At 41.2% G+C, this 12226-nt stretch overlaps 1 protein-coding gene across 3 annotated transcripts in view; it reads right to left on the reverse strand.

Moving 5' to 3' along the window:
- CENPM (centromere protein M) overlaps window positions 1-11784 on the reverse strand; it is a 49412-nt gene extending 37628 nt beyond the window's left edge. For 2 of the 3 annotated variants that reach the window (XR_007244903.1, XM_048502034.1), the window contains exons 1-6: window positions 11630-11784; window positions 11070-11149; window positions 9603-9701; window positions 9063-9142; window positions 7714-7805; window positions 6726-6910 (exon numbers count right to left, since the gene is read on the reverse strand). Coding sequence is in view for 2 of the 3 variants with exons in the window: in XM_048502034.1 (XP_048357991.1) it covers window positions 6770-6910; window positions 7714-7805; window positions 9063-9142; window positions 9603-9701; window positions 11070-11149; window positions 11630-11686 (549 nt within the window). In the remaining variant the exon portion in view is untranslated. Of the gene's footprint in view, window positions 1-4846; window positions 6911-7713; window positions 7806-9062; window positions 9143-9602; window positions 9702-11069; window positions 11150-11629 lie in introns of those variants that run through there. The other variant, XM_048502032.1, reaches the window with a different exon arrangement.
- Window positions 11785-12226: the final 442 nt, after the last annotated feature.

Genomic DNA, 12226 nt, shown 5'->3' on the forward strand with positions numbered 1-12226 from the left:
AGCAATGTAAATAAGCTAGCATTTTTTTCTAATAAAAAACAAAATGGGTACATGCTAACTGTCAAAACAACATTATTCCTGTTTCTCTAAGTTCTTATTTGCCTACCATGAAAACCCTCCTATACTCATAAATAAAGAGCTGTTTTCCTTTTGCCATTTTTTAGAAAGTTGCTGCACGATCCATCCTCCACAGTCACAGCTGTGCATGTGGAGGAGGATTGGCACAGGGTTCAGTGGAGTTCTTTCTTCCCTCCCTCCTTCAGACGCATATCCCAGCCATTACTCACAACTGGAGGTCCAAATGCGCCTCCTGTATAGTCTGCCAGCCATCTTTCCTCATTCTAGGCCAACAGCCTATGAAACTTAGGTGCCAGACCTCCTAGGAGAAAAGACAGAGCAGAGCTGGGTAGCTGTACAAAAACATCTTCTATTTTGAGCAGAGATTGGGGCACTGGAGGTACATCCATCGCAGAGGGCAAGCTGGTAAGGGGGAGATATGCAGACGGTTCTGTTAAACACTCTACCAGTTGCCTGTCATGAGAAGAACTGAACCTCCATGCAGACTGTGGCCTCAGCTCACAAAGAGACTCACATTTTTTCCAGTCAGCATCTGTTTCTACAACACAAATGAATGATTTAGATTACTCCTTCTACTCTATGTCCCGCCCCAGCCAAAAAAACTATTTGACAAAAGGGTATTCTTAGACTGGATATCTCATGGATTCTTTCTACTAACAGCGGCTTCTGCCATGACTACAGATGGAAGAGCCTCTGGCAATGGTGGACGGCTCCTTGTGACCGAGGAAATCACCACCAGTGGTGGAATGGAACCACAAGATCCAACTCTGTCATTAGTATAATTTTCCGGAACCCAGCCTCATTCCCAGTTATTTTACTCCTGCTTCGGTTTTTAAATTGAGCATACAAAATTTGAAAGAATAGATATCTACTCTGCAGAAAGTTCAACTAGCCCAGTATTGCTAACGCCTAACATTTTTCATCTTCAAAGAACTACACAGACGCAGGCTAATTAATCTCCTCTTGCACCCTTGGGAAGGAGGTGACTAACTACTCTGTGCTATTATGTTCAGCAACATTTTAAAAATCAAAGGAATTAATACAGAGAAGACTCATAATCTAGCTGAGTAGGTCATATCTTATTTTACCCATGTGCAATCACCTCCGGCTAATGTGCAAAATTATTCTCCACTTATTGTTCTCCAAGGTTCTCTCAAGTCCAGTTATGGACAGTTTTAAGTCTACTCAGTTCCCTGAAGTTATCTGCCCACCCCCACCCGCCGATATCACTTGGTAGGAGGAATTTTACATGCTGCTGACCTGGACATTCACTTGGTGATCTGGGAGCTGATCTTTTGCAGCTAGTTCTTGCCAGCATCTTCATTCTCAAGAGCTGAATTCCCTCCCTTCAGCCCCTCCCCTCCAATTATATTATTTGTTATCTTCAGCAGCTTGGCCAGAGAGCCAAGACTGAAGAAGTTCTCCCCTTCTTGGAACATGTGCTCCTTCTATTAGAAAGCAAGGGCAGGGACACTATGGGGAAAGGAGAGCAGGGCCATCAGCACAGCATAGAAGCTAGCTTCTGCCGTTCCTCTGGAATCAAGGAGTGGGGTTACCAGTTAAAAAAAATAGAATGACCCTATGATGATACTTCTGTAACATCCCCAAGCTGTGGATCTGGCCAGTAACTCAAACAGCAAATACTAATAAAATAAAGCTAAGTTATTGAAAGAAATGCAAAAAAGTTCTTGAAAAAACAGAATTACAGCTTGGCATAATGACAATACATAAAAACAAAAAAGCTAACTTGTATACTTATTGGTCCCTAGCTGTTTAGATACGCAGGTCTCCTGAAAGGAAGACTCAAAAGGTGTCTTAAAGAGGCCTTGTGGATCCCCAGGATCCCCAGCAGAGGATCCTAATGGAGGTGATCCGCTGGTCAATCATACATAAGAAATGGCAACATTGTGAACGCAACTCCATTCAAGCACTGTTATATAATTACCTCCTATAAAGCTGTTCCACACAGCACTCTGGTTCCAGCAACATATCCACAGAATTAAGAACCATTGAATTGAATAAGTAGAAGCAGTACTAGGAATATCTTTGGAATGTGGAATATTTACAGTCCAATCCTTACAAAATTTGTCCTTGGAATTAAATGCCAGTGGCAAATATATTAGGGAAGCTTTCTCAAGATACCCTATGGAATAACGGACTTTTGAGTAAGCCTAATGAGGATTAGTTCATTCCTCACCAATGTATCATTTCTATGTCAAACTAGCCAGAAAGTGCAAATATACATTCTGTAGGGAAGCCTGATTCCTATGGCTTGAACGTATGGTCTTCAGGGTGTCTATGCTATAGTTTATTATACCAATGTAAAAGAACCTTAGCTTCATATAAACCCAGCCTAAACAAGAGGCAGAAAAAAAAATCCAGGCCCGATTCATAATTCTTTGAGCTGCAGAATGGAAAAGTAGCTAATATGCCAAACAATAAAAAATACAGCTTATACCAATGACTTGCATTGCAAAGAATACAGTATTTAAGAGAAGCTAACAAAATATAGATGATGAAATTAGAAAACTTGCCAGTAGACACAGAAACAACACCATGGGATTAGAATTTAGGAACTGGCAGTTCAGTCCAATTGCACGAGCAATTCTGACATGAAAGCTAACTTAAAATTTCAGTAAAGTAAGTCTCCTGCTTTAAGTGACCCTTACTATAGATGAGGGCTAAATCTTTGCTATCAGCTGAGGAACCCTTGCCACCCTGAATAAGCCCCTTCTACAGCACAGCTGTACCATGATGAGAAACAAACATCACTGGATCAGCTATGCTGATAGCTACTCCATGAACACATGTGGCTGCCTTATACTGAGTCAGACTGCTGGTCAATCAAGGCCAGCACTGTCTACCTTGACTGACAGCAGCTCTTCAGGTCAAGGTGATTCACGTGACCTACTACCTAATCTTTTGAGTGGCAGTGCCAGGAATTGAATTAGTGACCTTCTGTATGCAAAACAAATGCTCTACTACTGAGCCACAACCCATGGTTAAGTACACAGATAGTGGCTGCTCTATGTAGCAGCAAGACTGGGAAACAGCCCTAGCAGTTGGTGGAATATCACTTGGTGTGATACATATATTTTCAAAATCTGATACTGTGATTTCCATGGGAAGAACTTCAGCAGCACCAAAACAGGCCAGAAAACTCCATCAGTTCTCTTTCACGTACCACAAAACAAGTTCAGTTGCAAACAAGGCAAATCCTTGGATGAGTAAACTTAAAAAAACTTTCCTGTGTTCCATTTAATTGCAGCAGCCATCACCCTCCACCTTCTTGGAAGAATTCAGAATGATGACAGCAAGAACAGCCTAGCTAAAAATGTGCATATTGATTTGTATTCATATCCTGCTCTATAAACTTAACGATAAGACGCACGGAGGGAGTGGAGATTTGTCGAAAGCTTTCACAGCTGGATTCAACTGGTTGTGGTGGGACTTCTGGGCTGTGTGGCTGTGGTCTGGACACAGTGTGTAACAGACTTCCCTCTGTGATACACCTCTGAAGATGCCAGCCACAGATGCAGGCGAAACGTTAGGAACAAGATCTACCAGCCCATGGCTACACAGCCCAGAAAACCCACCACAACCAGGAGTGGAAATTGTCTGACATTGTCAGAACAAAGTGAGCGTGTACATCCTGTTGCGTCCAAGCTGATCTCCCCTTTGCTGCCATTCTGTTCCTGGTAGGGAGAGGCACATATTCACAGTGGTCCTCAGATCTCTGACTAGGGCATTTTTCCCCTGGTTTCTGCAGTTTTGGATAGCACTATAAGCAGGTCCTATTAAATCATGACAAAGCAAAAGGGAAGTTACAAGTTTAAGCCTTGGCTTTGTCAAAAACCATGCTGCTGGAATTGTTATTTTACTGTAAACCCAGCTAGAATTCCACTTCCCAGCCATGCCACTTATGTAATGGTACGAACAGTATCAGAAAGCTGCAGCTGAAGCCTCACATAACCATGATCAAGATTTTCTAAAGGTCTTGCCACCATCTTGTGGATACAGCAACAACTGCAAATACAAAATATATGCAAAAGATACAACCACTGGCACCATCTTGTGGTAACAGTGATAACTATTGCAATTATTTCATTGTATTGTCTTATTTTGTATGCCACAGCAAATAGGTTTCTGGAAAAGCAGCTTATACATTTTCCAAATAACAGATACAAAGATTGATTATACTCGGGTCCTGTGCTAGGAAACAATGCAATCAAAAACAGAACAGCATGTGCACACAGATAGGGGAGAATGGGCATACAGCTGTATCAGTGAGTAGACCTTTGTTCAGCAAGAACACTGACTAGTAGTTTACATTCCCACACCCATCCTTTATTACTGAGGCGCACCCACAAGGTTGCTTACAGGAAATCTGTAAACAAAGGTGGAGCAAGACTAGCTGAGACATAGGTGGCTTTGAAATCACTGGACTCCAGGTGGTGAGAAAGATCACACACCTGGCTGCTAGTGAACTCTGCAAACATCTCCTAAGATGCTTATGTAGCTGCCCTGATGTTGACAGAGGTTAACACTGCAACCATCAGCTATTTCCCACAGTCTTCCTTGTCTGGTTTAATGCTTTTGGAAGCCACCATAAAACCTATGTGGATGTTGCCACCTTTGAATCTTAATTAAAAAGGGACAGAAATGTCAAAAGCACTGTCCTCTGTGCATGTGTGCAGGGAATCACATTTGAAACAGCATGCCTGCCTCTTGATTGTCAAGTGATACAGTAAAGCAGAAAACACAGAAAGCAGTCTATATCTATTTATTTTATTAAACTGTATTACTTTAAACAGAAACTGTACAATTTTGTAGCAATTTGCAGGATCACAGAGCGCAAGAACATCCAGTCTTTCAAAGTTATCAGACTAACAATATGCTGCAAATTATAACACTTTGCACTTAAGAAGAACAAAGATTCTGTCCAACCACCACCACAAGTGAAGCAATATGCAGCTTTATTGATAGCTTCAAGATCCAACACCCCCAAGACTTCATGAAGTGGGAAGGTTAGTCCCTTTGGGTAGAAAAAGAAAACCTGTAGAAAGTATTCCCTGACAACACATAATTCTCCTAAAATAGCTTCCACATTATTTGCAGCCCCCTTCAAAACGCCCCATGTCTCCCCTAATTTAAAACAAAAGCCATATAAGAATTCTTGTTATGACCTACCAAAACACCACACTATAGGGTGAAAGCATTTGACTTCTCCAGAACTATTCATCAGCTAGATGTTCCAGGGGAGAGGGTGGGGGGGAGAGCACTCTCTCAGATAAGGATCATAACATCAGAGAGAACTTTTCCCCCTCCACCCTTTTTGAACATCGAGCCTGACAGAAAGCTCTGGAGAACTCAAAGGTTTCCATGCTAAAGTGCTCTATTCGGGTTGGTTTTATAAAAAGCTATTTCACAGCTTTTGTGTGTGGATATTCCAGTGAGTGTGGATATTCCAGTGAACCAAAGCAGCTACCTACGTTTTTGTCTAATTTAAAACACATCTCCTAACTCTCAATCCTGCTATACCCTGATCCTAGAGGACATTTGTGTTACTTTGCTCACTGTGCTCAATTCTGCATAAGACATTTAACTAACACAAATAATAAACATCCTTAACAGTTGAAAGCCTTCCAGGAGTGTTTGTGTCTATTCACTGAAGAGACTATGAACAATCTCCTATGGTCTAATTATCTGCATTTTTTTTGTCAGGTTTGATATCGGACTCTGCTTTAATCAACAAAGTCTTAATTATAGAATTGGGTGGGGAGAGAAAGAGACTTCTTCCACTGGCTCATACAAACACCCCTACAAGATCCCAGATTATAACCATGCAGTAGCAGCCCCCTTCTGAGATTAATGGGGCAAATAATTTAATTAATTCTATGAACACTGAATAACTTTGCTTTTATCTGCCTTTACTTAGGCTACCTACTGGTCGTTTGAATACTTGCTGTATACCAGAGAACTTTACTTCAGGACATTAGATGCATCCCATTATGTCAAACATAGGGCCACGTCAAAAATCCAGAAATGACTACTAACAGCCCAATTACAATATTTTGAAGTTACTAGTCCTAATACCCATAGTAAAAAACACTATTTAAACTGCCTTTACATGCACAAAGTGGAAAGACAGTGCCATTATGAACAGGAGATGTGCACTTTTTCCCACTTTGGTATTAATTTCAAAAGCGTGTTTAATTTTTACTATAGTTATTACATATGTTCATTTTTATTATGCTGTATCTTATTTTCATGAGAAAAACATATATAGATGTCACTTCCAGCAGAGGAGACACTAAGGCAGAAATTATGGTTGTGCACCTAAGATGACAAGCAGCAATACATAGCAGCTGACATTTCAGAGTCCTAAGATGATAGGACACAGCTGGCAGTACCAGAAAAGGAGCTGGCAAGGCAGGGCAGACTAGTATAGCAGTGCCACCCCACCCCCGGTCCTACCTGAACTCAGTAAACCAAACTGCTAAGGAAACAAATGACCATTACCATCACAAATAGAGCTTTTTTGACTCATTTCGTCATTAGGTTGGAAATGAATATATGTCTTTGTTATGAAGCATACATTTCTGAAAGGGTGATGCTGCATCTCTGATGAAAAGCTAAGTTCTCACCTCATTCCCAAAACCAGACAGCAACACTAAAAAAGGGCAGATTTCTATACAAGGAAGCTGGAGTCATCAATGCAGCTTTTCATTAAGGAACTGAAGGAGAGTGCAGAAACCCCCGACATGTGACCAGCACATATTCGCAGCATCCGGAGCAGTCGCTGAGCTGTGGCAATCCTGATCTTCTCACACTGAAAGGGGATAGCCAAAAATCTATTAGCACTGAAGAAGGGACTCAAGAAGGCTAGGTGATGCCCTGAAAGGAACCAAAAAGTCATTTAAACCTTTAACTAAGGCACAGATGTTATCTGTACTCCAGTTCATGCAGTACAGAATATAATGTACCACAACCATGCTGTACTATTGCTGTGCACCTACAGAGAAACATAACATACCACTGCTGAGCACCTACAGAGAATGTATCCATGAAGTAGCTTTGTACTAGCTCAGGGAATTGATGCATCTACAGTATTGTCACCTTTGAGAGCTACAAGTCACTGAAGACATCAGCTAATTGAGACTTTGACTGGAGATGTTAAGGACTGAAGCTCTGGAAATCATACCTACAAAACAAGCACTCCATCACTGAACCAAAGCTCCTTGGCAATGTTCTTGCATTATACTTGCTAGCATACAGGAAGCAGACTGGAGTCATGAATATGCTGAGTACAACATACCTGTGCTTAAGAGACAGTTTACTTGTACATAAACATAATCTGGAGAAAGAAAAACCGAAATTAAACAACTGGCTTTTAAACCTACTTCGAGAGTAGTCAACAACGGGAGTCATCATGACTGATGTCTGCAAATGTTGCTGGTTGTTGTGAGCCTGTAACAATCCCTTTTAAAAACTATATAGCATAAAAGTTACAAGATTCGGTGTCAGCAATACATCATTGCCAAGATATCAGCTGTACAGGACTCTTGTATTATGGATATAGTAGCGAAGGGGATGTACTCAGATTACACTCCATCAAAAAGTGGAGATCCTTACTTCCAACTCGCAGAATAAAACAGGGCTGCAGTACAGATCTGCCAGCTTCAAGACAGCATTCACTTCCACACTGATTTGATTTAGTCTACCAGCTACAAAAAGACAAAACAGAAAAGATCAGGAGTCATTTTCAGCCCTTTAAATTCTCCTCAATATGACGGTGTTTCTTTCGTTTAAGTTACATTATTAGTGTCCGCTCTGGCTCCTGCTTATCATCTAAGCAAACTCCTCAAATAACCATAAATAAATAAATGCAGCAATATCTATGGTCCTTCTTCAACACTATCTTCTAGCAGACAATGAACCAACAAGGAATTTCTAGATGTCATCTGACATTTAGGACAGTAGTAAGTAGAATTAACAACACAGGTTTGTTGTAGAGGGAACAAATGGCACAGGTCAGTCCTAAACAAACCAAACAGGAATACAACTGGAGAACAAAGGAGGAAATATGGAAACAACTTATTTACACAGCAGACTCCAGTAGAATCCAGCTATACTGAAATAAAGCCCTTGCTGCTAATTTATTTATTTGGATATTTATACCTTGCTTTCATTTCCAAAGAAGATTACAACCTTGTTCTCTCTTCCATTTTACCCTCAACAATCCTGTGAGGAAGATCAGGAAAATGTATGTGACTGGCCAAGGTCGTCCAACAAGTTTTGATGACAGGGTGGGGGCATTTGAACCTGGGTCGGCCAGACCCTCGTGTAACATTCTAACCACTACACTATGATGTATCAAGAGTAAATTATAATGGCTAAAATAACTAATAAGAAATATTGAAAGGAATAGAAGCTCTGCGTTCGGCAGAGGCCAACTTACTGGAAGTCCCTGGCCCTTCAATGACGCGGTTGGCCTCTACTTGAGCCAGGGCCTTTACGGCTCTGGCACCGGCCTGGTGGAACACTCTCCCTCCAGCTGTCCGGGCCCTGCGGGACCTTGGAGAATTCCGCAGGGCCTGTAAGACTGAGTTGTTCCACCGGGCCTTTGGTGAGACCAGCCGCTGAGGGTGCCCCCTGCCCCTCCTTTTTGCCCCATATGGGTCCCTCATACCACCGGGACCCATTATATATATGTATATGTATGTATATGTATATATATATTTGTGTGTGTGTGTGTGTGTATATATATATTTTCTGGGGAGGGTCTAAGCAAGGGTCTCGTGGGACGCTATGTTGGGAATTAACTGTTGTTTTAATTGTATTTATGGTAATAATTTTATGATGATTTTATGTATGATTTTTATGTTGTACACCGCCCTGAGCCCTTCGGGGATAGGGCGGTATATTAAATTAAACAAATAATAATAATAATAATAATAATTGAAAAGATGCCTAATACATACCGCCAGTAGCCAGAAAGCACACTTTCCCAAGGAAGAAGTTAGCATCCACATGAAACAGAGACTTTTCAATGTTACTATAACTAATAGAACAGGAAGAAAGTACACAGCTTAATTAGAAAGGGCTTGGAGTTATTTTATGATTGTTGAATTTGCTCCACAACCTACCAAAAGGCATACCAAAATCTGTAATACTGCTCGTGAGCACAAGTTTCCTGTAGAATTAGAGCAGTAAATTAACTAATTCAATAGTAGTTAAATAGTTGAGCCTAAAGACTCGTTTCCAAATGCTGATTAGGAAAGTAATTCCTTAAATTGCAGTGAATCCTAGAGTAGACCATCATTTGAGTCCAGAGGTCTCAAAATAAACAGCTTTAATGAGGCACTTCATGCCCTCTGATAATTTCTTCTGCCTCCAAATACATCAACAGGATGGTATGATCTACTGTATCAAAAGCTGCTTGCTACATGTTTTTCAAATCCTAACTCGGTATTACTATATTGGCATGAATTTATTTTTATTTACAGTCTTCCTGTACTTACCTGTGCTTGCTTTGCATGTTAACTATAAAAACAATCAGGTCAATCCGAGGGCGGATGTGATCTGTCTCTGGAGGTAAAGGGAGAGAGTCTGCCAAGCGACTGAAAAACAAACCAAGACAAATGTTTACACGAGGCTCATAAACAACAGTGGAACATAATACCACTGACTGGTTCTAAAGTAGGAAATATGTTGTAACAAAACATCACTATGAAGATAGGAAAAGAGGAACTTCAATTTATTTTTCAGTTTTACCTGTCTGCATCTAGGAGTGTGTGTTCTACAATGGTGGAACATGGCAAATGCACGAGAGCAGCAGTGGCATAGTGGTTAAGAGCAGGTGCACTCTAATCTGGAGAACTGGGTTTGATTCCCTGCTCTGCCACTTGAGCTGTGGAGGCTTATCTGGGAAACTAGATTAGCCTGTGCACTCCAGCACATGCCAGCTGGGTGACCTTGGACGAGGCACAGCTCTTTGGAGTTCTCTCAGCCCCACCCACCTCACAGGGTGTTTGTTGGGGGTGGTGGTGGGAGGGAAAGGAGATTGTAAGCCCCTTTGAGTATTCTTACAGGAGAGAATAGGGGGTGGGTATAAGTCCAAACTCGTCTTCTATTGTTAAACATATTCATGAAGCTGCCTTATACTGAATCAGGTTATTGGTCAAGATCAGAATGGCAGTGTCTCACCATGGTCTCCAACATCCTTCCTATCACCTCTTTTTTGGATCCACAAAACTAAGCCATGACCCCTTTCCACAGTTAGATCTATGCTTACAATTGATCCATAACTTCCTTGATAGAAAACTATATTCAACACAGTCATATCCAAAATTGGCATTTTGCAAGGAAAATTGCCAAGTGAAATGGTCTGCTTCATGTAGGTCAAGAAGGCTTCCATCCTCCTGGCTTTCTGCAAGCTATGTAAAGCAGAATAGTTCAAGAGGGATTTTTGGACAGGCAATGGGGTTGCACTGTAATAATGTGGCTCAGAGAGGGCTGGAGTGGAAGGTTGGGAATGGTGGACTATACCACTGTGTATAGTTCATACTTTCTGTGGTTGCAAGCAGGCTATTGCTTTTGCTGTTTTTATTTAAACTGTGGTTTATTTATGCTGTGTATCACCTCTGGTTGTTTTTTCAGATCTCTATAAGTCAAAAGCCTATTGTGTTGTCTTTTGGATGTCCCATTCTGTTGATCTTACTGATTTATTCAATGTAATCTACCTTGAGTCCCAGTTATTTAGGTTACATAACATAAATAAAACTAGAATATGGAGAGGCCTTTAGTATGCCTTGTAGCACATTCCTCATTTTTGCCCTTTAATCACGGAATGAACAGTCTTATCAAATTTAACTGGTCATCATTTTATTTCATTACGGAATAAAACAGAAAGAAACTTACAGTTGATGATTTCAGTCAGTTTTCAAATATAAATTGAGAAAAGTAAGGTTTATTTTTCTTTCACTTACATGTTTATTTTTAAATCTTGTGTTTCCTTGAGGATAGTCTCTGCAAACTGATTCTGGAAGATTTCATTTGTTCCCACCAACTATTAAAGAAAAAAAATTAGGCCAATCGCTATAAGGAAGGAGAGGTGACGAGCTAAACTAGTAAATGTTTTCAGAAGTTCACTTTTCCCGACCTTCTGTTAGCTACTCTCGTTTTTCCTTTACCTAGCTCAGTTTCTATCTTCATCTCTTGTCTGGTTTATCTAAAGCAGGGGTCTGCAACCTGCGTCTCTCCAGATGTTCATGGACTACAGATCCCATCAGCCCCTGCCAGCATGGCCAATGGATATCCGTAAAAGCAACTTTATATAATATTATGCCTGAAGAACTAATGAACAAACGAACAAGCAATTAGGTAACGAAGCTACCAATCAGAGAGATCGGAAGGCAGCCTTAAGACCTCGTATCCTGTTGAGTAGACCAGACGACACCCGCTTTTCTTCAATAAACTACCAGAAATAGAACCCGAAAAGGAGCGGGAGAACCGGGGGAAAGAAGCGCAGGTACCTGCCAATACGTACCAAAATGGTAGCAGAGTTCAGGGTCGGAAGCTTGTCAAAGGCCATCAACGTCGACATCTTGAAGTCGCACTTTCAGATTCAAACTGCCGCCAGTCATTCGTCTCTTCCTGTGTACGTCAAATAAGGGGCGCGGCCGTTAAAATCCTGGGCGAGAATGTTACTATGGTTCCTAATGCGCATGCGGATTTGGGGCCTGAACGGAGAGGGGGACTTTTGTGCGCACGCGCGCTTCGGCAGAAGTGCTGTTTTTATGTAGAAGACAAGAAGCCGTAGAAACTGACGAATTCACTATTGCTCTTTATGGTGCCACAAGACTTCGATTGTGTTTGCTTATCTCCATGGGCATTAGCTTGTGTCAATTAAAAAAAACAACAGCTGTGCGCGCAGTTGTTGCTTCTTGCTAATGCTTGTGTATAAATATATATATTTGTAGGACGCGACTAACATTGACAGCTGAATCCGCTGTTCTGCTGTCACTGCTGCAGCTGGCAAGGGAGGTATGGGAAGATGGTTCTCATAAGAATAAAGTGCTCCCCAACGGCTTACGACCCAGTTTCCAAAGAACTGGGCACATTAAAAAACGCTTCACATCTTGAA

Source organism: Sphaerodactylus townsendi, linkage group LG06 (genome assembly GCF_021028975.2).
Source record: "Sphaerodactylus townsendi isolate TG3544 linkage group LG06, MPM_Stown_v2.3, whole genome shotgun sequence".
Classification (NCBI taxonomy): Eukaryota; Metazoa; Chordata; class Lepidosauria; order Squamata; family Sphaerodactylidae; genus Sphaerodactylus; species Sphaerodactylus townsendi.